The sequence below is a fragment of the Lynx rufus genome, unplaced genomic scaffold (genome assembly GCF_022079265.1).
Source record: "Lynx rufus isolate CCGP_SWC_20201006 ecotype Redwood Valley unplaced genomic scaffold, mLynRuf1.p SCAF_11, whole genome shotgun sequence".
NCBI classification, from domain to species: Eukaryota; Metazoa; Chordata; class Mammalia; order Carnivora; family Felidae; genus Lynx; species Lynx rufus.
The window spans coordinates 36,327,352-36,355,048 of record NW_025814825.1 but is presented as its reverse complement, the minus strand read 5'-3'; the positions used below and the strand labels follow the sequence as shown (position 1 = coordinate 36,355,048).

The 27,697-nt window shown below is 38.6% G+C and overlaps 1 protein-coding gene across 2 annotated transcripts; it reads left to right on the top strand.

The window, feature by feature from the left end:
* The first annotated feature begins 1,289 nt into the window (after positions 1 to 1,289).
* TCTN3 (tectonic family member 3) lies at positions 1,290 to 27,331 on the top strand. Of its 2 annotated transcripts, none has more exons than XM_047073210.1 (14): positions 1,290 to 1,620; positions 1,784 to 1,907; positions 2,243 to 2,361; positions 3,793 to 3,920; positions 4,156 to 4,264; positions 4,674 to 4,789; positions 5,241 to 5,276; positions 5,845 to 5,925; positions 7,302 to 7,427; positions 8,502 to 8,609; positions 9,008 to 9,102; positions 9,582 to 9,735; positions 13,272 to 13,409; positions 26,434 to 27,331. In XM_047073210.1, the coding sequence occupies exons 1-14, from the start codon at positions 1,368 to 1,370 to the stop codon at positions 26,668 to 26,670; spliced, it is 1,824 nt and encodes a 607-aa protein (XP_046929166.1). In that variant the 5' UTR covers positions 1,290 to 1,367; the 3' UTR covers positions 26,671 to 27,331. The 2 variants fall into 2 exon arrangements, 1 of the variants encoding a protein (XP_046929166.1); XR_006960923.1 differs by lacking the exon at positions 26,434 to 27,331 and adding an exon at positions 9,817 to 9,918 and having other exon boundaries at positions 1,307 to 1,620; positions 13,272 to 13,356.
* Positions 27,332 to 27,697: the final 366 nt, after the last annotated feature.

The following is a 27,697-nucleotide window of genomic DNA, read 5'->3' as shown; positions in this document are numbered from 1 at the left end:
CAGACACACATTTAGCTACTGACTTCAAAACATTAGAATATCAATACCTTGTCAGAGAATGTGAGAAAGGTCAGGGATCCTAAAATTTATCTGCCTATGTTTTTCACCTGGAAAAGGAGGTAGTGGCTAGAGGTTAGGTAAGTATACCAGATTTTAAGTAACTCCTACCAGATCTCAGTTTCTACCTCCAAAATAAGCAACTGAAATAATACAGATGTCAGACCTGTGCAGACTGAGGAAAACATTGGGTCTTAGCTGGAGCAAGATTTTGATCATCCAGAGTTGCACTGTCCAAATGGTAGCTGCTAATCACATGTAGTTATTTAACTTTGAATTAATGAAAATTTTAAAATTAAGCTCCTAAGTCAAAGTAGCCACATTTCCAGGGAACAGCAGCCACATATAGCCTGATTATATATAGCCACATATATAGCACTGAACATGCAGATAGAGAACATTTCCAACATTGCAGAACGTTCTATCAGATGGTGTTTCAGAGAATGGGAAGAAAACACTGCCACTCCTGGGAAAGACCAAAACTTTCCCAAGAGGGCTACAAAAAGTGGCAACTATAATCGCAAAAACTAATTTTTCTTCTCTCTCCCTTGGCTATTTCCATCCCTGCTTCTTCTAGAAAATCTGTCTCTCCTTTCTTTACTCTTTCTCTCCCTCGCTTCTCACATTTTTTCCTACCCCATTTCTCACCCCCTTCTTTATTTTTTCTAATAACAGCTACACAGTCCACAGGTAACGATTACAACATTTATTGAGGTTTAACTTTTTTAATATTTCTCAATGTTAAAATTTAAGAAGCCGAATCTTTCTGTTTCCAAAAAATACAATATTTAGAGGTGACTTTTTTTTAAGGTATATATGAACTTCAGTGTATTTTCTGCCCCGAGATCATTATTTTTCCTTAGAAAGAGTTTCTCACCTTCAGAACCCCGGGTGGAAGAGATGTACAATTCTCATTCCAGCCTCTAGGGTTTCCCTCTATCGAGGAAGGCCCCAGTCCTGTGGGCCGCGACGCCGGCGCCACACTCCGAGCCACCTGTCTTTCCGCTGACCTTCTACTGTCACCTAGCGGAGAGAAGGGGCAAGGGCTCCTCCGAGAGTTTGGCCGTTACCAAGCGACGGAGGCGGGGCGCGGCCGGCCTAAGGAGGAGGGCGCACACTAAAAGCTGTTAAAAGAGCTGTAACAACGCCGCTTTCTATTGGCTGAAAAACTCTCGGCCATAGCCGTGAGCCAATGAGCAGGTGCATGCGGAAGACGTCAGACGCGATGCGACTCCTTCCACCATCCTCACCCGACGCGCCTCGGGACCGCTGAAACCCACTTTAAACTCGTGGGGGTCTTGACTGCCCCCATGTGCATCTCGCAGCTCATGCTACTGCAGGTGTTCTTCCTGATGGTTCCCGAGGGCGTCTGGCTTCAGCCTTCCTCTCCGTCAGGGGCTGCACCCACCCCTTCGGACGTGGGGCCAGCGTCGCCTGGAGGGACCCTTCAATCCTCCTCGGAGGGATCTGAAACTCCCTGGCCTGTGCCTGGAATCTCTACGGTGGGCCCTACGGTTGTGACCCCCTCTGCACCTGAGAATGGGACAGTAGACCTCTTCCCAGGTGAGGGGAGGAGATGTGGGGATGGAAAACCACTGCCTTAGATCTAAAATTCTGTGGAAAAAGTGGATTGCCACTAAGTGAGGAGTGGGACTGTCGCAAGATGGGAATTCGCGCTCGGAAGTTTGGGAATCCTCACCCCATTCCCTCTGCTTTACCTTCATAGCCTTACCGGTCTGTGTCTGTGACTTGACTCCTGGTACCTGCGACATAAATTGCTGTTGCGACAGGGACTGCTACCTTCTCCATCCGAGGACAGTTTTCTCCTTCTGCCTTCCGGGCAGCGTGAGGTGAGCTGCCGTGTGCCGGTAGAATCCTAAAGGAGATTGAGACCCTGTAGGGTCTAATTGTAATAAGTCATGTTTGGAAGTAGGAGGAGTTATCCTTCCTGCCTTTCACCCCCACTTCCACTTCTGTAAGGGGAATTACCTTGGTTTTTCCCAGGAGTGAAGTTACTCCTCGGATTCTCTAGAGTAGGACCCTCCGATAGAATAGGACCTTTGTGTTGTCCCATGGATGCCCAAGGAGGCCTCTCTTAGGCATTGACTGATATCCATGGGGCACGTCCTTTGGGCCAAACCCTCCACTTCTAAATGTATCTCTTCTTCGTCCTATTTCCTCTCAGGTCTTCGAGTTGGATGTGTGTGGACAACTCTCTTATCTTCAGGAGTAATTCCCCATTTCCTTCGAGAGTTTTCATGGATTCAGGTGGAGTAAGGCAGTTTTGTGTCCTTGTGAACAACTGTGAGTAGAAATGTATTGGCTGTTCATGTTACCTAACATGACTTTTTTTTTTTAACTTTTTTTTTCTGTTGAATTTCCATCATCTGCCCTCTTCTACCTCTCCACCTGCTCCCTCTCTTTCTCTTAGTAGTGAACCTTTGCAATTTCTTATGCCCTATTGGCTGTGGATCAGAAAACCTGTACAAAACTTTAATTTCAGTCATCCCTGTTAGACATAAGGAGCTGGCTACAGGAACTTAGATAGATTTACATATTTGTTTAATATAAGTTATAGAATTGTTACAAAATATACCACTTTGGAGTGTCTGAAATTTTAAATGTAGACATTATGAAGTGAAAGGAAGGAAACATAAAGCCAATTACTTGAGAGGTGGAAACATTATTATCAGGACTGGTCAGTTGAGGTTTAGAAGAAACAGGAAGGATGGGGCGCCTGGGCGCCTCAGTCGGTTGAGCCTCTGACTTCGGCTCAGGTCAGGATCTCTCAGTCCGTGGGTTCCAGGCCCGCGTCGGGCTCTGTGCTGACAGCTCAGAGCCTGGAGTCTGCCTTAGATTCTGTGTCTCCCTCTCTCTACCCCTCCTCCACTCATGCTGTGTCTCTCTGTCTCAACAATAAATAAACATTAAAAAAAAGAAGAAGATGGGGCGCCTGGGTGGCGCAGTCGGTTAAGCGTCCGACTTCAGCCAGGTCACGATCTCGCGGTCCAGGAGTTCGAGCCCCGCGTCAGGCTCTGGGCTGATGGCTCGGAGCCTGGAGCCTGTTTCCGATTCTGTGTCTCCCTCTCTCTCTGCCCCTCCCCCGTTCATGCTCTGTCTCTCTCTGTCCCAAAAATAAATAAACGTTGAAAAAAAAAAAAAAAGAAGAAGAAACAGGAAGGAGAGGACAAATTGAATGTTGTCTCTAGCTTTGCCATGTTCTGACGGAAACAGTACCTTTTTGTTGTACTAGAGACTCATCTGGTATGGGGCAAATGTGAACATTATTGAACCTCCTGTCTTCATCGCAGTCTGCTAATCACTCACATTCCTGGCATTAAGGACATGGAACTGACTGGTATTCATTGGCTGTATTCTTATCTTAGATGTCAATAGTAAAACAATAATTCCTTTAACAGATTACACATAAAATAGAAGGCGATAAAAATCACACTTGTCTTTGAAAGTGGAGTGTTATTGATTGGGAGTTTTCTGGGAAAATGTTCTATAACTGACACTGAGTAGCGGGAATAAAAGTATATGAATATGTAAAAAATCTTTTGAGTTTACACTTAAGATGAGTGTATTTGCATACTTTGCTATGTATATATTATGCCCCAATAAGAATATTTTTTTAAGTAGTTACTTGGCATGCCAGATGTTTTAAAATAAATGTTTTTCTTTTATCTAAACCCCTTTTCATTTAAAAAAAAAAAAAAAAAAACAACATTCTAGCAAGATTAAACTATTTCCAGAAGCTCCAAAAGGTCAATGCAACCAACTTCCAGGCCTTGGCTACAGAGTTTGGAGGCGAATCATTCACTTCAACATTCCAAACCCAGTCGCCACCACCTTTTTACAGGGTGAGCCTGGGGATAGGGATGGGATTGTTTGGTGTGGTTTTTCCCTCATAGCTGACAATTGACGGGGTATCTTTGGGGTACCCCGCTGCAACTAGGTAAACCATTGTCAACTCTTTTAGAGGCAGTATTGTCCATATTAACAAGTCATTGAGTTAATTTTTGTTCCTACTTTTTCTTTTCTGGTAGAGTTCTGTCCAATCTCACTGTGGATAAATTTCTACTGTACTTTATTCAGGCTGGGGACCCCATTTTGACATATTTCCCCAAGTGGTCTGTAATCAGCTTGTTGAGGCAGCCTGCCGGAGTTGGTGCTGGGGGGCTCTGTGCTGAGAGCAATCCTTCAGGTGAGTCCAAAACAAAAGTGCCAACATTTTTGTTCAATTTAAAATAGGCTTTCTTGGGGGTGCCTGGGTGGCTTAGTCAGCTAAGCATCCAGCTTCGACTCAGGTCACGATCTCATGGTTCGTGGGTTCGAGCCCCGCTTTGGGCTCTGTGCTGACAGCTCAGAGCCTGGAGCCTGCTTCGGATTCTGTGTCTCCCTCTCTCTCTGCCCCTACCCCACTCACGCGCTCTCTCTCTCTCTCTCTCTCTCTCAAAAATAAATAAACATTTAAAAAAAATTAAATAAAATAAAAATGAAAAATAGGCTTTCTTAGAAATCGTTTTAAAAAAAAAACCCTAAAAAAAGTTGTTTTAAATAAAAAGAAAATAGACTTTCTTTTTTATCACTCCCTTAATTCTTTGTGTTCTAAGGTTTCCTGGAGAGTAAAAGTACAACCTGTGCTCGTTTCTTCAAGAACCTGACAAATAGCTGCACCTTGGATCCAGCCCTCAATGCTGCCTCTTATTATAACTTCACAGTCTTAAAGGTGGTGTCCCTACCCTCCAAGTCAACATGCTTCCCACCGTTGGGTTGTGGGAAAAGCACTGAACTGAAAGAATGCCTAAGAGCTACAAAAAAGGCAGAGGGCCCAAAAACCCTGTCATCTAAAGACAGATGGAAGAATTGAGGATATACATCCAAGATAAGAGATTCTACCCTCCTGGCTAATGGGATTGGCTTGGACGGTGGGAGGGGATATCATTTCACTATTTCACCAAAACCTCTTGTTTTTGCCATTCAGTAGAGCTCTGCTCAGAGCAGGCGTGTCACAGTCCAATCTCCCCTCAGCTTTACTCATGGCATTTTAGTATTAAGAAGAGTCAGGTGGAAGAGAAGAATCATTCTAATATGTTAATTTTTCCTCCCCACATGTGAAACCACAAGCTCCTGGAAATTTTCCCTGAGGTCTATGCACACTCACGGTTCTCTTATTCTAGGTTCCGAGAGGTATGACTGATCTGCAGAATACAAAGGTATGACGTTGTTTATCAGGAAAAAATAAGGAGACTATTTGGTCCATTTGCATCTGAGGCAGTTTCAGTCTAGATTGTAGTTGTGAAAGGAAATCTGTGTGTGATGTATCAAACTGTTAGGTGTGGACGTAAAACATTTTCCCATGTAAGTTCTTTATGATTAATAAGCATCACATGAAATAAAAATTCACAAGGTGTTAGATAAGTTTCAGAAACATTGGGTTAAGTAAAGTTAAACATTATATTTAGAGGGGTCTTCTTGGAGTCTTTAATGTGCTAGAGGACCCTGGTACTCTCTAAGGGGAATACCAAATATAGTATTCCTAAAATTTATTTGACCATAGAACCTTTATTTTATATCCAGTAAAATTAAGGACCTGAGAAATACGTTTTGAGAAGTGCTGATTTAAAATGATTTTTTTTTTTTATCTTAAGTTGTAGCCTGGCAATGGGAAGGAGAGAGGAAGGTGGTGATGAAAAATGAAAAATACTCATTTCAATATAATATGTAGCTAGAAGAGAAAATATTGCTTTCAATCTCAGTTGATTTACTTCTTCTCCTTGCTAGTTCCAGGTTCCTGTAACCCTTGTCTCACAGGCTGGTTTTCCTCTCTTGTCTGGAAACATTTGTCAGAATGTGGTTTCCCAGGTAAGGACGCTGATCTCAGATTCTGGACTGTTTGTTGGTTGTTGATCAACATTACCAGAGGTGCCTCATCTTCCATTAAGTACCAGACCAACCCCACAGGAATTTTTGTGCATGGAACGTAACATGTCAAAAGCTGAGCCCATCACCTTCCTCCTACCATGTTTCAGTTTCCATTGCTGCCTTTCTCCCATATTTCACACCCAAAAGACTAAGATTACTTCTGACTTTTCTACCTTTACCTCTTGGCGGTTTATTATAGTTCATACCACATTTTCTTCTCCTGAGAAAAACTAGTATCATCTGAAAATCTGAAATAGAGGATTCCACTTCTTTTCCTCTATTTTCCCTTTTAATCAAGCTACAGAAGGAAGAATTGTCTTAAGCATCATTTTAAAGTCTTCTCAGAAATCTAAGGTTACCTTCAATTGCTTATGACTTCCATTTCCAGCTACTATCTTCATTCATCCTCAGACATTGGGAGAATCAAGTAAACCTGGTGTCCATTCCATGCTCCCCTCTCTACTCATCTTCTCTGCACACAATCAGAACTCATTTTTCTTCCCTTTCGATCCTTACCATAAACTCACTTCTCCCATGAACCCTGTCAAAGAGTTTTCAAACCCTTTCAAACACTTTCAAAACCCTTTCAAAGATCCAGTATCTTTTTGCATGTGTAGATATAATATGAAGTCTACTTTATCTTTTCATGGTATTTGTGTTTAGCATTTTTAAGATTACTTGTTTAGTTTCCCTCGTTCAGTTATTCCTTTTATTGAGATATAATTGACATATTACATTGTATTAGTTTTAGGTATACCACATGATAATTTCATATGTTACACTGTATTAGTTTTAGGTACACAAGGTGGTAATTTCATATATATATATATATATATATATGTACACCACATGATAATTTCATACACACACGCATAGTGAAATGATCACCAGTTGAGTTTAGTTGATATTCATTACCACAGTTACACATTTTTTTCCTGCAATGAGAACTTAAGATCTACTCTCAGCAACATTCAAATATAAATATACTACTGTTAACTGTATTCACTATGCTGTACACTCATTTAGTTATAATAAAACTCTTAAAGACACAAAATCTTCTGTATAATTGGCCCATTAAATAATTTTTAGGGGTACCTGGTTGGCTCAGTTGGTTAAGCGATCAACTCTTGGCTCAGGTCATGATCTCATGGTCATGAGATTGAGCCCCACATCAGGCTCCACACTGGGTATGGAGCCTGCTTGAGATTTCCTCTCCTTCCTCTACCCCTCCCCCTCTCACACATGTACTCTCTAAATAGATGAATAAATGAGTGAATAAATAAATTTTATTAATTGATTTTACTTTTGTATTTCAGGTCATCTATGAGATAGAGACCAATGGGACTTTTGGAATCCAGAAAGTCTCTGTCAGTTTTGGACAAACCAACCTGACTGTGGAGCCAGACACTTCCTTACAGCAACATTTCCTCATTCGCTTCAGGGTTAGGGCCCTTCTTCTATAGTGGATTGAGAGGGCAAGAAATAGTGGGTTAGAAATAGTTCCTGGGCTTCTCTGATGCATGCAAAATAGATTAAGAATATGAAGGCCTAGTTCAGTCTGTCAACTGAGGCCTCAACATTTGCTATTCCATAATTTAACTACAAGTGATAGAGATTCAACAACATTTATCCAGTAAAGTTTCTGTGACTCTCTATCTGGCCCCAATGAAGCAGGACTTTAGTCTCAAATCCAAACTCTTTTTGTAAATAGTCACTTTGAATCATAAACTCAGCCAACCTCCCACAGAAATTCTTTAACTAGCTTTTCTTATATATCTGGGCATTTGGCAAGTTTTTGTTTGTTTTTTACTTTTACTCTTTATATTTCTGTACTATTTAGGTGCTTATAATGAATTTTTGCCTGTATGTATTTATAAACATGTCAAATTATTATGTGATGACATTTAGCATTTTATTCATTTCCCATTTAATCTAATTTTCCAATCTTGATCACGATCTTTTGGCTTTCTTCTTATTATATATATATAATATAATTTATTGTCAAAATGGTTTCCATGCAACACCCAGTGCTCATCCCAACAGGTGCCCTCCTCAATGCCCATCACCCACTCTTTTGGCTTTCTTCTACTTTCTTTTGACCCCAGCAGAATCTGGTTTCTTCTCAACTCTGCCCTCAAATGATCAATCAAGTCTCATGTCTCTCACAGTTTATCACTGGAACGTCTATATTAATTAAAAGATATTTCTAAATTAAGTTTAAATTCCTTAACTGATAAAAGTTTTTGAGAAACAAAAGGTTGGTAGATCCTCGGTTGTAATCCTTGGTAGGAGTAGCATACAGTGAATTTCGATATGCAGATCACTTGGGACCTATTTTAGTGAATGAAAAAGTAAAAGATGTTGGGGAGTAGAAATTTCTGCAAAATGCTCCACTGTGTGAGGGAGCCAGATTGTTCAGTGCTGCTAAGTTACTGCAATGCCATAGAGAAGGGTATGAAGCCACACAGTGGAGCGTGCTTTTCTGTGCAAGTGACTTTTCTTCGCTCTTTGTGCAGGCTTTTCAACAGAGCACAGCTGCTTCTCTTACTGGTCCTAGAAGTGGAAATCCTGGCTATATTGTTGGGAAGCCACTTTTGGCCCTAACTGGTGATAAAAGTCACTCTGTATCCTTTTTGGGACTTGGGTAGTCTCTTGCAGAAAAGCTGCAGCTGCTGATCTTTTGGGTTTGCCAATTCTGAGGTCCCCTGATTTTTTTAGGTATTCAGGACTTCCTTTACCAAACCATTAATACATTATATTCTCAAAGTCGTTGCTACCAAAAGCTGAAGGTGTTTGTTTTAAGGAAATAGTTATATACTGGTGTGTGGGTAGACATTTGGGGGAAAATAGTAATTGTCTCTTGTGTTTTTTAACTACTAGAGGGAAAAAACAAATTTGTAACTCCAACAATGTTATGATAGTAGTAAAATATAGTGTTAAAGGAATAATAAGAGCATAAATTTTCCAATCTGCCTTCTTTTTCTTCTGTTACACTCTCCTTGACCATCACTTTCCACCTCAGATGACCCTCTTGCAGAGCCAGGGTGATGGAATCTGCTCTGTTAAGAAACATGAAGTGCAATTTGGAGTGAATGCAATATCTGGATGCAAGCTCAGGTAATTCTTTGCTTCCACATCATTTCCCACAATTTTGCCTCTCTCTGTAGGGAATATGTTGATAAGGACAACTTTTATATTTTGAATGACAATGCTAGTTAGGAGTAGTTTTATAATCTATATAATAGTAATATTGCTAAAAGTTTTCTGACAGTCTCTTATACCTACTAATAAGGATTATTTCTTCCAATTTATTTTGTAATATTTAAAAAAATTTTTTTAACATTTATTTATTTTTAAGAGAGTGTAAGCGGGGGAGGGGCAGAGAGAGAGGGAGACACAGAATCCAAAGCAGGCTCCAGGCTCTGAGCTGTCAGCTCAGAACGGATGTGGCGCTTGAACCCATGAACTGTGAGATCATGACCTGAGCTGAAGTAGGACACTTAACTGAGCCACCCAGGTGCTCCTATAATATTATTTTTAACGTTTGGATCAATATGTTAGCATTGAACTCCAGCTTCCATGGTGTTTCATTTCAGGCTGAAAAAGATGGACTGCAGCCACTTACAGCAGGAAATTTATCAGACTCTTCATGGAAAAACCAGCCCAGAACATGTTGCCATCTTTGGTAACGCTGACCCAGCCCAAAAGAGAGAGTGGACAAGGATTCTCAGCAGGAACTGCAGTGTTTCAGTAAGGAGAGAAATACACGTTCTCACAGAAACTCACTTTCCCCTTTTGTTTGAAAATTGTGGATATTAAAATTAAAACCAGCCCTGTTTCCATAGATGATGTGACCCTCATAGAAGGAAGATAATGCGGTTGTCACAAAAGGAAGACTACAAAAAATCATGCCATTTGAAGTTATTATTTCAGGTTAGGTTTATACCTAACTTACTTTCCTTACTTGGAAAAAAATTTGAAGGTAGAAAATCTAGAGATTGTTCTGTGGTTCAAAATCAACCTTACTTATGGTAAGAGAAAGTATATATTTCAGATATTCTCTTATATTCTTGAATGTTTGATCAACACACATTCTTTGAGGTTGAAATTGTGTTTTCTTTCTGTTACAAAAGTTTACATATTTATATTTAATAAAAATACATTAATAGGTTAAAAATTCAAACCATGTATATAATGGTATTCAATGAAGAGTGAAAACCCCAACACCCCCTTCCCTAGAAGGAAACTCACTTAGCTGTTTCTGTTTGCACTTTTCCTGGTGGCCCACTAGATCAGTGCCAGCAAGTGTGTTTCTGGACTCCAGCTCAGGTGACATAAGTAAATCTGCTATACTATTCTGTCTTCTTCCTCTTTTGCCTAACCCCCTATCTTCTCACTTTAGTCTCAGCTGTACCTTTAATTTTCTTTTCTTTTCTTTTAAAATTTTAAATCGTTGGGGCACCCAAGTGGCTCAGTCAGTTAAGTCTCCGACTTCGGCTCAGGGCATGATCTCACGGTCTGTGAGTTCAAGCCCCACAATGGGCTCTGTGCTGACAGCTCAAAGCCTGGAGCCTGCTTCACATTCTGTGTCTCCATCCTGTCTCTCCCCCTCCCCCACTCATGCTCTGTCTCTTTCTCTCTCTCAAAAAAAATGAATAAGTATTAAAATATATATATTAAAATTTTGTTTATTTTTCTGTATAAGTAATACATATACTTGGCTAAAAATTCAAAAAGTACAAAATAAAAATCTGTGTCTCAGACAGCTCTTCCCTTCCACAGAAGCAACTGAAATTACTAGTTTGTTTCCTTCCACAGATACTGCATGCTCACACAAGTATATACTCTTGTACTTTTTTTATCCACACGATATAACATTGTAGACACTGTCCTACACCTTGCTTTTCTCACTTGATCATAGAGTGTGTTCCATATCAGTACATAATGTGCCTCCTCATTCTTTGCACAGTATGGCTGCATAATATTCCATTACATGGACGAACCATAATTTATTTATGCAGAGTTTTTGGTAGACATTCAAGTTGTTTTCAGTCTTTTGCTGTTATCACAATGCAGCATTTTGTATCCTGGTTCAGGCAACATTTCATACATGAGAGAATAAACCTATATGATAACTTCCAGAAGTAGAATTGCTAGATCAAAGGTATATGCATTTAAAATTTTAATAAATATTATCAATTTATTCCCCATACAGGTTGCACTAATTTACAGTCCCATCATTCATCTGTGACACTGCTTTTTTCCCCTAACCCTCTTTAATACTATGTCATAAAAATTTTTAATCTTTTTTCATAAGTGAAAATTAGTATCTCAGTGTAGTTTTATTTTTCTCTCACTGTGAGTAAGGTTGAGTATTTTGATATATGGTTGAACAATTTGTATTTTATTCACTATTATCTATCTATATTCCTTGTCCATTTTTATTGAATTACTGTGTTATGGCTTATAGGAAATCTTTGCAAATTTGAGAAATGAACTCTTTTGGTATGATTTGCAGATATTTTTTCCCAGTTTGTCATTTGTCTTTTGACTTTGTTTCTGGTATTTTTTTTTTATATTGTGAAAGATATCAATTTACTTTTTTTATTTAACCTTTCAGTTTTGGTTCAGACTTTGAAATGCCTTTCTCCTTAGAGATTATTTTGAAAGTTCCCTTTTCTCTTCTGCAGCACTATTATGACTTTATTCCTTATATACTTCTTTCCTTTTAAAAAGTCTTGGGGTAAGTAAACACATGTACTTGATCCAGGCTTTGGGCAACTGAAGTCCAATCAAGTTCTTGTAAATCTCCCACAGAGCCCTACAGAGGAAGTGTGGTTTGGGGTGATTGTAGCTGAGAACAGGAAGAGGATGGTTAGTGACAAGGTTCAGATTATACTGGAACTACTCTTTATTATTTTTTTTGCCTTAAGCCTACAATTTGTATTTTTAAATCACATTTTTGAAGAACATTTGACAACATAGGAAAGTATTCCTAATGTAGAATAAGTGAAAAGAAAGATGTTTTAAGATATTTGGGACAAACACATGAAAGACTCAACATTGTTAGCCATTAAGAAAATGCAAAATTACGAGATACCACTTCACACCCATGAGGATGGCTATTCTTAAAAGAGAGACACTAATGAGTATTGGCAAGGGTGTGTGGAAACTGGAACCCTCGGACATTATTGATGGGACTGCAAATGATGCAGTCACTTTGGGAAACTGTTAGTTCCTGAATAAAGTAAGCTTAAATATGGTCTGTCTGTCTCCCCCCATTCCTATATTATTATTGCCAGTGTCTGAGCCTTACTCTAAAAAGGTATGAAGCTAGGAAAGCACAAGGCGTATTTGAGGATAGTGCCTTGTGTCTGCTAGGTTATAGTAACCTCCTGATTGATGTCCTCACTTCCGGCAATCCTTACCTCTTAGAATTAATCTTCCTGGAGTTGGACTTCATAATCTAACCCTGAAATGTCTTCCTTTACCTTTCACTGCTCTGGGTACAAATCCTTTGCTTTAGTCAAGTGGTCTGCTCAAGGCCAGTGCCTCCATCATGCCTGGCACATAGAAGACACTCAGTAACTATTATTCAAATTAATCAGTGAATATCCCTCCATGACATCATGTGCTGGTCTAGTTCCACACCTCTTTTTTTTTTTATTTTTTTTATGTTTATTTTTGAGACAGAAGGAGACAGAGCATGAGTGGGGGAGGGGCAGAGAGAGAGGGAGACACGGAATCTGAAACAGGCTCCAGGCTCAGAGCTGTCAGCACAGAGCCTGATGTGGGGCTCGAACCCATGAACCGTGAGATCATGACCTGAGCCAAAGTCGGACGCTCAACCGACTGAGCCACCCAAGCACCCCTAGTTCCACACCTCTTTATGTGCCATCTCTCTACCTGAATTTTCCTTTAATCACCATTTCCTCCAGTCACACATTACTCATTCCAGTCCTGTGAAGCCATCCTCAGCCAGAAATGGCTTTTTTTGGCAGTCCACAGCACTGACTATGCACCGCTACTGAGCACTTCTTATAACCCTTGTACGTGGGTTCACATTTTATTAATCTCTATATTAGTCATTTCCATTTTAGAATATTAATTTTTTTAAGATCAAGGACAATAGTATGGTCTATTGTGAACTTTTGTGTTCTTTCTCTAAGTCCTATTACCTCCTTTGTTGTGTATAATTTTTAAGAAACAATGGCTACTTAATGCATGGTAACTGACTATAGGCAGCCATCAGCAATTCAAGCAGATGCTTCTTTACCCTTCTACAGGCTATGCATTGTACTTCCTGCTGTGTCATACCAGTTTCCTTGGAGATCCAGGTATTGTGGGCATATACAGGCCTCCAGTCCAACCCACAAGCTCATGTGTCAGGAGCCCGATTCCTATACCAGTGCCAGTATATAAAGGTAAGTTATGGCTTATAAAGTACTGCTAAGCCTTGAAATGCCTAGATGGTCTTACCAGCTATATGAGAAGCAGGTCACTTTTTAACATTGAGGGCCAATTTATGCTACCAGCCAAAATTTGGTTAGAGAGAGCTGATACAACTTTCAAGTCAACCTCCCTGCCTGATTATTGAAATTAGCATGTTGTCATGATAAATCGTGTATATATTTTTCCCCAGTTTGTTTTCTTTTTTAATTTCCTGAACCCAAACTATCTTATAGGTTAATTTCATTGCAATTATCATACCAGTGTGGGGCACCTGGGTGGCTCAGTTGGTTAAGCATCCAGTTCTTGGTTTCGGCTCAGATCATGATCTCATGGTTTTGTGAGTTCGAGCCCAATGTTGGGCTCTGCACTGGCAGCAAAGAGCCTGCTTAGGTTTGTCTCCTCTCTCTCTGACCCTCCGTTACTCATGCTGTCTCTGTCTCAAAATAAATAAACTCTTAAAAAAATTATCATACCGGTGTTACTATACCAGTTGATTTAACCACAGAGAACATTTTCCATAACTGTGCATTCAGTATGATAGTCACACATTTATCAGAGTCTGTGAGCCTGTTGATTGCTTAAAGAGATATTGCTGTGGCTAGTTTGTAGTCATCAGTTCTTAGTTGATTGCATTCCATTAAGATAAATAATTTTAGTAGTGCAGTAAACATATACCTATTGTTTATGATGTGTGTTAAGCCACTTTAACATCTGCCTTGGTTTTAGTATATAATCCTTAGCTTTAAAATTGCAAAAACAGAGAAATGATTAAGATCTGGTGAACTGATTCACATATAAATTGGCATGCCAGTGTATCAACTTTTAATGATACTTAAAACTAACTGAAATTATTATCTATATGTCATTGCATTTACATCCCAGAAAAGAAATGAACTAGAGACTGCATGTAGGCCAGAAGTAAAATATCTGTAGCTCCTTCTTACGACAGAGTTGAGTACCTTAGCTCTCTATGCCTATAAATGGGGTTAAAACTCAGGTTACCAGAAACTGTTAGTGAAGGCACTCCATTTTTTCTCTGTATTACCGAATAACATAGCACTACTTCTATAAGCTTCATTTAATCAGTTAGAGATCCTGCACTGAACATATGGTTTTGTTTTTCTAAACTGCATTTATTTGCAAGTTTGGGAAACTACCCACAGGACTGTTCTTTTCTCTCTGAATCTCTTGTTCTCCTAGGCATGGAAGCTACCCAGTGGCTTATCTCTTATCTAGATATTTTAATCATTATCTTTTTTCTAGTATTTAGTAGAAGTTGGCTTTTTGGGTTAGTTTGCCCCCTCTACAAAATCACACTTTGCAGTCAGTCACATCTAACTGGTCTAATTGGTTGACAATTGAAAACTTCAGTTGTGCTTCATTCATGTATAACTGAAGACAGTGCAAAAATTAACTGTGTTGAACTTACTGGAAGTGGTATGGGTTATACCAAATCATGTGCCTTTACTTAGGATGATTTAAAGGATTTGCAAAGGGAATTGTGACTATACAAAAATTTTCACCTTGAGGGCTGACTTGAGAAACTTGCCCCTTCCACAGAAGCAACTGAAATTACTAGTCTCTATGTATTTTACAACAACCTACCTTTTAGCACACACATATATAAAAATGAAATATAAAACAATGTTTTTATGCAATGCACAATGTGATGTCTATTCTGTTGTAATTTATTCTGTTCTTTTTTTTTTTTATGTTTATTTATTTTTTATTAATGAGAGAGAGAGAGACAGAATGCGAGTGGGTTAGGGGCAGAGAGAGAGGGAGACACAGAATCCGAAGCAGGCTCCAGGTTCTGAGCTGTCAGCACAGAGCCCAACACGGGGCTTGAACTCACAAACTGCAAGATCATGACCTGAGCCGAAGTCGGACGCTCAACTGACTGAGCCACCCAGGCACCCTGTTCTGTTCTTTTCTTAATGCTAGACACTGATGAGTCATAATTTGCAATTTGAAAAACACTTTTAGAAAATACATCTCTGACTACGTTTTAAAGCTAATTATATTGTTTTATTTACTAATTTATTTTATTCATTATAACTGAAAGTTGGCAGTGTTTTATATCTCAGTCAAATAGCATATACTAGAATAACTGCCAGTCGAGCTCCCAATCTGTTTTAGTGGTTTTTAATCTTATGGACCCCACTAAGAATCTGTTGAAAGCTATTCACTTACTAGAAAAATGCACAGACATGCAATATTCTTTATATAGTTTCAAGGGATTTATTGATTTCTTGAAGCCAAGTCAAGATCTATACTAGGAAAGGTAAAGAACACTAAATTAAATAAAAATGAAATATACTTGATTTTAGAAACAATTGCTTTAAAGGAAAGGGCTAGGAAGTGGCTGGATTGGGATTTCTCTTACCTATTGAGGTCTTAGGGAATATCACCACCATTGGATCACTGTGACAGTCTGTAAAGTTTCTATCACCAAAGTCTTTCCTTTTCAGGGATCAATCAAGCACCATTTGCCTTTATCTCTTAACGAATGATAAGACTATAGAAGCACTTGACCCCTTTCTGTACTTCTTAATAGTCTTTATAGAAGAACCTTACTTAGTTGACTGGGTTGTTTTCTTTTTACCTTTTTTTTTTTTTTTTAATTTTTTCAACGTTTATTTATTTTTGGGACAGAGAGAGACAGAGCATGAACGGGGGAGGGGCAGAGAGAGAGGGAGACACAGAATCGGAAACAGGCTCCAGGCTCTGAGCCATCAGCCCAGAGCCTGACGCGGGGCTCGAACTCCCAGACCGCGAGATCGTGACCTGGCTGAAGTCGGACGCTTAACCGACTGCGCCACCCAGGTGCCCCCTATTTTTACCTTTTTTTAAGAACTTTTGAAAGTTATGCTCATTGTTCCATATGTTAAAATGTATACCCACTTGAGGTGTCTCCCTGATACATAATGTTTAACCACATTTATTCTTTAACATATTAGTTCTGTTTGACTCATTTGAAAATCTTGATAATTTCACTGACATCTTTAAAATACTGAGGGAATTTAAAATTTTTCATTGGCTTCTCCCTCAAATATATATTTGGCCCCAAAAAACATGGAGAACTAATGTGTACATTATCTAGCAGAGTATTGTACATAAATAATTCATTATTTTTTTTAGAAATTATTTCCTTAACTTCACTTTATTTAAATCATTAGTTCTCTTAAAATCATGTTTTTCTAAATATAATTTATTGTCAAATTGTCTTACATACAACACCCATTGCTCATCCCAACAAGTGCCCTCCTTAATGCCCATCACCCACTTTCCCCTCTCCCCCACACCCAAAATCATAATATTAATATCAGATACCAGCTAACTTCTTAAAGATCATGTACTTATATGAGGAAAAATTACCTTTACATGGATATTTACAATATGCTTTATAGTTAAATAAGTTCTAATCATCATAATAGAAATCACCATATCTGATTGTGTTAGATTAAAAGAAACTCATGAATAAACAATCAGATACAGTTCATTTTTTTTGCATTGGATTCTGATTTGGACAATTGTAAATCACATTTTGTAATAGTTGGGAAACTTGAGTATGGACTACATTTTAGAAAGAAATACTAACAGGAAAAGGTAGAGGTTCTTTTTCTTTTTTTAAAGAAACTTCTAAGCAGCCTGAACAATGTGATTTCACATGGTTAAAAACATATATATGGATCTAGGTATGTATAGGTCAAGATATAAATGTTAATGCTGGTATTCTTAGAGATGGAAATATGGTGTTTTTATTTCTCATTTTTACTTACCAATAGTCTTAACTTTTTATAATTTACTGCTTTTGTAATTAAACTTCCTTTTTTAAAAAATTTTTTTTAACATTTATTTATTATTGAGAGACAGAGAGACACAGAGTGTGAGCAGGGGAGGGGCAGAGAGAGGGGGAGACACAGAATCCGAAGTAGGTTCCAGGCTCTGAGCTGTCAGCACAGAGCCCGACACAGGGCTCGAACTCACAAACTGCGAGATCATGACCTGAGCCGAAGTCAGTCGCTTAACCAACTGAGCCACCCAGGCGCCCCTGTAACTAAACTTTCTTAAAGTCACTAGGAAAACACCTAGAAATAACTAGATGTTATTTTAAAGATGAATTTATTCAGTTTCATTTACAATAACATGGAAAACATATAAAATACTTAGGAACCAATTTAGCAAAAGAGCAAAAGACCTATTCACTATAAAACATTATAGAGAGAAATTTCAGGAGACCTAAAGAAATGAAGCAATATACCATGTTCATGGAGAAGATGACTCAGCATTGAGATAATCTGTTCCCAAATGAATCTAACAGAATGAATGCAAACCCCCAAAAATCCTAGCAGGCATTTTTGTGGAAATGGACAACCTGATTCTAAAATTTATATGAAAATGCAAAGAGAATAACCAAAACAATTTTGAAAAAGAAGAACAAAGTTGGAGGACTTAACTATTGATTTCAGGATATACTCTAAATCTCAGTGTGGTACTGGTATAAGGATAGACAAATGGGGGCACCTGGGTAGCTCAGTAAATTGAGTGTCTGATTTCAGCTCAGGTCATGATCTCAAAGTTCCTGAATTCAAGCCCTGCATCTGTGCTGACAGCTCACAGCCTGGAGCCTGCTAAGGATTCTGTGTCTCTCTTTCTCTGCCCCTCCCCCTCTCATGCTCTGTCTCTCCTTCAAAAATAAACATTTAAAAAAAAATTTTTTTTTTTTTTAAAAAAAAGATAGGGGTGGATGGGTGGCTCAGTTGGTTAAGCGTTCAACTTCAGTTCAGGTCATGATCTCGCCGTTCGTGAGTTCAAGCCCTGCGTTCAGCTCTGTGCTGACTGATAGCTTGGAGCCTGGAGCCTGCTTTGGATTCTGTGTCTCCTTCTCTCTCTGCCCCTCCCCCACTCACACTGTCTTTCTCTCAAAAAATAAACAAACATTAAAAAAAATTCTTTTAGGGGCGCCTGGGTGGCGCAGTCGGTTAAGCGTCCGACTTCAGCCAGGTCACGATCTCGCGGTCCGTGAGTTCGAGCCCCGCGTCGGGCTCTGTGCTGACGGCTTGGAGCCTGGAGCCTGTTTCCGATTCTGTGTCTCCCTCTCTCTCTGCCCCTCCCCCGTTCATGCTCTGTCTCTCTCTGTCCCAAAAATAAATAAACGTTGAAAAAAAAAAAAAATTTAAAAAAAAAAATTCTTTTAAGGAAAGACAAATAGACCAATGAGACAAAATAGAGTCCAAAAATAGATCCACAAATCAAATCAATTCAATGAGAAAAGGACTTTTTAAAAAATAGTTGGTACTGAAACAACTGGATAAAACTGAAACTACTGAATAAACATGGGGAAAAAAATGAATTGACTCCATACACAAAAAGTACTTATGCTTGCATCGTAAACCTATATATAAAACCCAGAGTCACAAAGCTTTAAAGGAAACATAGGAGGATATTTTTGCACATTTAAATTAGGCAATTATTTCTTGAATAAGAAACAAATATCAAACCATAAAACTAAAAATTTGATAAATAGGTCTTTATCAAACTTTAAAATAACTGCTAATCAAAGACACCTCTATGAAAATGCATGCTATAGTTTGGTAGAAAATATTTTTCAGTGCATTATCTGACCAAAGATTAATATCCAAAATATAAAAATAATGCCTACAAATAAATCAAGGACCAAAATAAATAAATTAAATTGAACAGATACTACACAAAAGGAAATAAACAAATGGCCAGTAAACTTGAAAAGCTGCCCAAAGTCATTAGTCATTAGAGATATGCAAATTATAACCATGAGATAGCACTCACTAGGAAATTAAGTATAATACTTACTAGAATAACTAAAATCAATAAGACATAACATGAAATCTCAGTTTTCACACATTGCTAATGGGGATGAAAATGGTACAACCATTTAGTCTTTTACATATTCATCTTCCCTGTGACTCAGCAATTTTACTCCTTGGTATTTACCCAAAGGAAATTGAAACATGTCCAAAACAAGACCTATAAAGAATGATCATAGCGGCCTTATTCATAATAGTGCAAAACTGAAAATAATCCAAATATCCATCATCAGAATGGGAAAATTGTGATATATTCACACAATGGAATTCTTACAATAAAACAATGAATTACTTGTACACGAAACAGTATACATGAGTCTCAGAAACATTTGTCTTGAATGAAAGAATCTAAACACACACAAAAATAATATTTTAAGGTTCCATTTATACAAAGTATAAGAACAGGCAAAAATAATCTTTAGTGATAAAAGAAAGTGGTTGCTTCTGGGAGACGGACTGGAAAGAGACAAAAGGGAACCCTCTGTAATGATGGATATATTGCAGATCTTGTTTTGGGTGTGGGCTATACAGCATATACAGTTGTCAAAACTCATTGAACCAAACACTTAAGATGTGTACATTTTATTGTACACAAATTATACCACAATAAAAAGTTAAAAAGACACAGGAAAGCTGAAAATAAAAGCCACTGATCAGGGGGAAATATTTGCAATAAATGTTTCTGACAAGGTTCTTGTATGTAGAATAAAGAGCTCTCAGAGCTCAGTTATGAATTACACACTTGAGCAAAGATGAATTTGTTCTAGTTCATAGTTCTAGCTGATGAAATGTGTAGTTACAAAAACATAAATCTAAGGGATGGTATTCATGGCTTTATTTCTAATAATGATAGTTTCTTTTCATTTGTAATGATTTGACATAGAGGATTAACATACAATGGTTTAGGGGCACCTGGGTGGCTCAGTCAGTTAAGCATCTGACTTTGGCTCAGGTCTTGATCTTGCCGTTTGTAAGTTCAAGCCCCGCATCAGGTTCTGTGCTGACAGCTCAGAGCCTAGAGCCTGCTTCAGATTCTGTGTCTCCATCTCTGTTCCTTCCCTGCTCGCACTCTGTCTCTCTCTCAAAAATAAAGATAAAAAAAATTTTTATATACGTATATATATATATACACATATATATATATATACACATATATATATATATACACATATATATATATACAATTTGTGATTATAAAGATGTAATACAGTAATATATCGGGTGTACTTCTTATCACCAAAGCCAAACAAAACCTAATCTGAACTTTTCATATTGTTACAAAGTAAATCTTATTTGGGGACAAAGGATTTCGCTCAGTATAAACGGGATTGAAACAAATAAAGCTCCTAAACCTCCCAAAGTGTTAAAACAGAATTGTTGATGGTAATTTCTGAAGTAAATATCATAAAATATGATAGTTTAAGGCAGAAATAAATTAACCATACCTAACAGAACTGGATCCACAGTAAAAAAACTGTGCTAACTTGGCTATGTGTCTTTTGTTTGTTTTGATAAGAGAAAGGGGATGACTAGACTTTGAGTATTGTTTTTTTTCCCCAGTGTCCTTGCTACACATTCACTAAACAGTGAATTCTCTAATTTTGCTTATACATCACTTTTAAAATGCAAATAGAGGGCGCCTAGGTGGCTCAGTCCACCCGGAGTTAAACATCCAACTCTTGATCTCGGCTCAGGTCCTGATCTCATGGTTACTGAGTTTGAACCCTGCGTGGGGCTCTGCACTGACAGTGTGGAGCCTGCTTGGGATTCTCTCTCTCCTTCTCTCTCTCTACCCTTCCCCTGCTCATACTCTCTCTCTCAAAATAAATAAATAAACTTAAAAAAAAAAAGATAAAATGCAAATAGAAAAACTTTAGTCTTCAAAATTTATGTATAACACACTGAACTTAAAAACCTTGTTCTTCGTCTGGTACTAAAACACAAATTCTAAAATGAGTCGGTAACGTTCAATATTATCCAATGACCTGATAAGTGCATTCAAATTCCTTTTAAGTATTGGACCATTAGATTGTGTTTGTTCCAAACTTCCACACAATTATGGAGGCAATATTCTTAATATATGAAGAGTAAGCATTTAATTTGAAATATTAGTTTATAAACAAATAAGGAATGAAGGAAGCACAAACTTTAAGGATCCTAATTAGGGTGTTGTGGGAGGGATAAGGGGTCAAAGTGATTTGTACTTAGTATTAAATAGCTATGGCATAATTTTTTCCTTATGATTTATTATCTCTTGTTACTTTATATTAGTGTCCTATCCAAAATACCTCTACTCATTTGTTAAAAAAAAAAAAAAAAAAATCTTTATTGAGTGCCTATTTTGTGCCAAATACCATGGTTGCTGCTCTAGGTAAAGTGTGGTAAACAAGATAAACATCATCCCTGCTTATGGAAAGTGAAGGACAATACTGAGGTGAAATTTAGAATACTGCTATGGAAATTCATCAGGAGACACTGATAGCTGGGCCCAGGTGGAGGCTGTGAGGGCTGCAGGAGGTAGAGTTCAGGAGACTTAGGGTGTCACAGATAGGACTTGATTGCTTGGATACAGAGGTTGAGGGAGAATGAGTCAAGGATAATGGATATGTTTTCAGTTTGGGCATCCCATTCATTTCTTTTCTATTTTATATGTGATACCCTGTTGACTACCAAATGTAATTTTGCTTTCTGCACTTACCTTTCTATTTTTCACCCTCTCCTTTTTTTAATTTGGTGGGTATGCCTAAGGTTTTCTTCCCCTTTCTGTTGTGTTTTGTTATGTCTGTTGTGAAAGACTGCCCTCATGCTACTAGACCCACTTTACCTGTAAAGTGCCTTGAAATACACATCTCCCAAATGGCCCTTAACCAATGACTGAAGGATACAGGAATAGAAAATCCCAGCTCTTGGAGCGCCTGGGTGGCTCAGTCCATTGAGTCTGACTCGATTTTGGCCCAGGTCATGATCTCATGGTTCATGGGATGGAGTCCCGTAATGGGCTTCATACGAAGAATGGAGCCTGCTTAAGATTCTCTGTCTCTCTCTCTCTCTCTCTCTGTCTCTCTCTCTCTCTCTCTCCCCCTGTGCCCCTCTACCCCACTGGCACTCTCTCTCTCTCTCAAATTAAAAAGAAAGAAAGGGAAAGAAAAGAAAAACTCACCTCCCTTGCTTCCTTACTTTGTTTGGGTTGAGACAACACAACTTGTTGGGACCGTGAAGCCTACCTTATATTTCAGAGTTCCCCTGCAGATTGGGTTAATGCTGGATAATGGTATAAATTATCAAATTAATTAGTAATTGTATAATTTATCAAAATAATACATGTTTTTAAAGTAAAAAAATGCCAGAAAAGAGGATATCTTAACAAGAACTAAAATGTTATATCCTCTGTAGCCTTGATTCTAAGCAATATTGAATAATTACCTCCTGGATCATGAGTTTATAGGTTATCTATTGAATTCTTGTTTTGGTAGATGAGTTTAGCTCTGTTTTTCTCCTCCCACCACTCTCCCAGTATATTTTATTATTTACATCAAAATATTTTATTACATCAAAATATTTTATTAAATCAGAGGCACCTGAGTGGCTCAGTCAGTTAAGCATCTGACTTGGGCTCAGGTCATGATCTCATGGTTCATGGGTTTGAGCCCCACATAGGGCTCTCTACTACTGTCAGCACAGAGCCTGCTTTGGATCCTCAGTCTCTCTCTCTCTCAGCTCCTCCCTCACCTGTACTCTCTCTCCCTCAAAAATAAACATTAAAAAAAATTTTTTTTTAAAGACTATATTTCTCTAAAAATAAAATACTTTATTAAATCAATATTCAGTGTCTCATTATTATGATTTTATAAATATGCTGAGCCAACTCATTAAATTTTTGTAAAATTTTTTATTCATTCTGAAATTATTACCTCATATATCATTGCTTTAGTTTTCTTTGAGCTAAAGGCTAAAACGTCTCACACTCTACAACATCTCCGTAAAATCTCTCTCAATGCAGTTTTCTAAACAGTTGAACTTGGGGCGCCTGGGTGGCTCAGTCGGTTGGGCGTCTGACTTCAGCTCAGGTCATGATCTCACGGTCCGTGGGTTCGAGCCCCACGTCGGGCTCTGTGCTGACAGCTTAGAGCCTGGAGCCTGTTTCAGATTCTGTGTCTCCCTCTCTCTGACCCTCCCTCATTCATGCGCTGTCTCTCTCTGTCTCAAAAACAAATAAACGTTAAAAAAAATAAATAAAAAAAAATAAAAAAATAAACAGTTGAACTTGCCATATGATGTTATCAGTTCTACTTTTTCCTATGTGTTTTCCTCATGGCAACCTCTATTACCTAAGGTAGTGTAAACAAGTTACTGCCCAGCAGTTGTTATGGAACTTTCCTTTCCTGTCATCCTAGAATTCCTCTTGCTTCTTATGTTAAGATTCACTGTTTACTAGACACTACTTTTTTCTTCTTGGTTTACTCTCTTGTTTTGTGGAGCTCAAAATCTCATAACCTCTGAAAAAAAAATGCACATGTACATTTTTTCTTTAGTTCACATGTCTAAGGATAGCTTTATTCAACCATCATCATTATCATATCAATTATGATTGGTCACCTGACCAGGCCTTCTAGATTTTCACTCACAATTTGAAGGCATTCTTCCATTGTCTTCTAGTTTCCAATACTGTTAAGAAGCCATTTTAAGATCTTTTTGCTCCTAGTAGTCCAAAGCTTCTATTATGCCCTTGGACAGGTTTTTTTTCTTCATTCATTTTTAATTATACCAAACAATTTTGTTTTTTTTTTACTCTGAGAATTTTCAATTTTCACTATTTTTTTAATAATCAGACCACCCCCCCCAACTATTTTCTCTGTTCTCTTTGTAACTCCTGTTAATCTGTTACAGAGTCACTAGATTGGTTCTCTGATTTTTTTTCTTTTATATTTATCTCTTTACTTTTTTATTCTTTCTAGAAGAAGAGTTCCTCAACTTTATTTTTTAACCTTTTTACTGATTTTTTTTTGGCTCTCACATTTTTAATATCTAGGAGCGCTTATTTTCTGTTTCATTTCATAATATCCTTTTCTTCTATATATTTAAACATCTGGGGCACCTGGCTATCTCAGTTGGAAGAGCTTGCAACTCTTGATCTCAGGGTCATGAGTTCAAGACCCACGCTGGGTTGTAGAGATTATTTAAATAAAACTTTTAAAAAAATAAAAGTAAAGATCTTAACAACTTCTCATCTTTTTTTCCTCTGAGTTTGTTTATTCTCATTTGATACAGTTTTTCTTTTTTTATATATATTTTTAATGTTTGTTTATTTATTTATTTATTTATTTATTTATTTATAGACAGTGTGAGCAGGAGAGGGGTAGGGAGAGAGGAGGACACAGAATCTGAAGCAGGCTCCAGGCTCTGAGCTGTCAGCACAGAGCCCAACTCAGGGCTTGAACTCAAAAACTGCGAGATCATGACCTGAGCCAAAGTTGGACACTCACCCAACTGAACCACCCAGGCGCCCATGTACAGTTTTTCTCTTTAATGTGAGAAGCTTCCCCCATACATCTGGCAATCTCTAGCTGTCTAACATAAAAGTAAGCTGTTAAGCTCATTGAAAGCTCTGTGATCATCATGAGTGAGATTTGCTGACTGGTGACCTTCACAGTAGAACAGTTTGGTGCAGTTGCTTTTGTGGTTATAGAACTGCCAGATGTCATTATCTTTTTGTCTTATTGCTGGAACTGATCATTTTCTTCATAAAAGATCCTCTTGATTCCTGACTGAAGGGTATGGATGTAAGACCCATCTGTCAGCATCTTGGAACTAGATGAGGGAAGGGATTTCATTATACAGAAGAATTTCCCCATTTTTAGTTCCGTACATCACTCTGTCCTTCTTTATGCCCACTGTCCCTAAATCCAGAATTTCTCTTGTGTAATTGTCCAATCTCTTGTTGAGGTGGGGAAGGAGTAGTTGCATGATCACACTGAGGGGGGTGTCATTCTGGAATCACTTTCTATCCTTACCTCATCCGTGCCTCCATGTTATATCCTATCCTCCCCATTTTCTTTGTCTGGTTAGTTTCAGCCAGTCTTCCATGCCTGGCTGGAATCAGGATTCCCTCGTCAGCTTTAGCCTACACTGACTGTTCTGGAATATATATGGTTCTCTCAGTGGCTCAGAAGTAACATTATTTCTGTGACAAGTCCCTCATGAACTTCACTGTTTAAAAAAAGATTCCAAAGAGTTAATATGACCTGCAAGATTATCACAGCACTGGCCCCATACCCATTTTTGTAAGTACCTAGAAAGGTTATTCTAAGCCAAGTTGTGTTCCCACAGCTAGTATTTACTGTTGCCAAAGACCACAGTAGAGAATATGTAGCATTGGAATAAACAAAGGTAAGTGGAGAAAATACTCCTTTCTGGTTCAACAAGGTATTTATTTACTGTCCAATTATAATTAGAAGTTTGGTAAGCACAGACTTAGAACAAAAGGAATTCTTTTTAGATAAACATGTTCCAGTCATCAGGCTACGACGACATCTATCAAAAGCTATGTATATTAGACCAGATACTTGAATCAGCTTGACAAGGTCCTTTCTGGGAGCATCTGTTTCATTTGACTTGAATTGATGGGTGGTTTAGAGGATCCTTTCTGACCCTGGGATTCTGTGACTCTAATGGGCTTTTTATCTACATTACGGAGTTCTTTGTTTTTCCCTGAAGTCTCAAGTTTCTTTCTGCAATTGAAGACAGAATAGAATTGCCACTACTCCTTCCACATGTGTTCTGCTTCAGAGCCTGGAGCCTTCTGGGACTTGATAAGGTGAAGCTGCTAAGAGCGTAACAGCAGCAGTTTTGCCATGTGGCCTCTCTGATATCAGCCAGCTCCCCAGTTGGGGGAAACTATAGAATCAGTCTTTCAGACTTTAGGTAGGTGTAACTGTTCACAGTTCTGGTGTCATGGACTGCTGCTAAGAAATTAATTTCCTTGTATATTATAGAACAAGAACTATGTAGCACCAATATGAGAAAAAGGTATATCTTGCTTAGAGCAATTTGGTTTTGCACAATCAGGAAAAGTGATAATAACAGTCAAGTTAGAGAGCTGCATGAATGGATACCAAGCACTCACCTGTTCTGGATTTTCTTCCTGCAGGATTCCCAACAAGTAACAGAAGTAGCTTTGACAACTGTTGTGACTTTTGTGGACATTACCCAGAAGCCAGAGCCTCCAAGGGGCCAACCCAGAATAGACTGGAAACTACCATTCGACTTCTTTTTTCCCTTGAAAATAGCATTCAGCAGAGGAGTAGACTCTCAAAAAGGTTCAGCCTCTCTCATCCTTATCCTGTGTCTCTTAGTACTTGGAGTTCTCAAGCTAGAGACCAAGTGAAACAAGAAGTGTCTGATTTTAGTTTTCCCTATGGGAAGTTCTGAGACAGCCTACTTATCTTGGCAAAATAGGCCTTTACCTGCTCATGACCAGAGGAGAGCATTCAGGATAACAGAGGACCTAACTGAAGGAATGTATATGAAAGAAGGGATTTTTCAAAAGCAATACAAATATCTTTGTCTTGGCTCTCTGCTTAGGACTGTGCAGACCACCAAGTACACATAAGGTTCTCTACTTCTCAAGCTGAGAACATCAAGAGCCCTTCCTCCAGCCCTTCAGGTTGTGTTGTACGTGACTGAAATTTTGCAAGATCTTCATCCACCTGCTCACAGCCACACATCGGCCCAGCATAAAAAGGAACATGCTCCTGCTGTCCCCTGGATGAACTTGGGAATAGATGCCCTCTGGACTTGAGAGCAGCTGACTGTTCACAGAAAACTGCTGTCTATAGATTTCATCCGGCCCCTCCCTACTCCCTTGGGCCACACACTTTGCCTGGGCATGAGTGGGGAGAGCGATTATTTCTAGTCAGTTTCCAAAATGAATGTGGAATCCTAGTCCCCCTTTTTTCACTAGCAAATGACCCTACCACTCATTTCTGCATTTTTCCTTCCACTGTGGTGAGAGGAAATAAAACTGATTGAGAGCTTTGTTGTACTAATTCCAGCAGCACACAGAAGCTGACATGTGATCACCTCGTGACAGTTTATCTGTGTGTGAGTTTTAAAAACGGGGGGGGGGGGGACCTTTCATACATGGCAGAATAGCATTCAAATCAAAGAACGTGGTTCTTTTCCTGGGGTTGGAGCTAAACATAGCAGGATAGGGGGGAGGGAGTGTGGGAGGGTGGAGGTGATGCCAGGAGCCAGAGGGTGGGGAGACTAACATGACTGTAGTAGGAACACTGAATGGGCAAAATAGGTGCTGTGATGGGATAAGAAAGATGGGAACTCATTATATGGGGACTTGAAAGCCAGGCAGAGAGAACTGGGGGAGTTTATTTTTTTCCACAACATATTAATGATCT

Coding starts and splice junctions, on each gene's coding strand:
- TCTN3 (XM_047073210.1), top strand. CDS start 1,368: ATGTGCATCTCGCAGCTCATGCTACTGCAGGTGTTCTTCCTGATGGTT. Junction 1,908..2,242: donor TGCCTTCCGGGCAGCGTGAG/GTGAGCTGCCGT, acceptor ATTTCCTCTCAG/GTCTTCGAGTTGGATGTGTG. Junction 8,610..9,007: donor CTGGTGATAAAAGTCACTCT/GTATCCTTTTTG, acceptor TTTCCACCTCAG/ATGACCCTCTTGCAGAGCCA.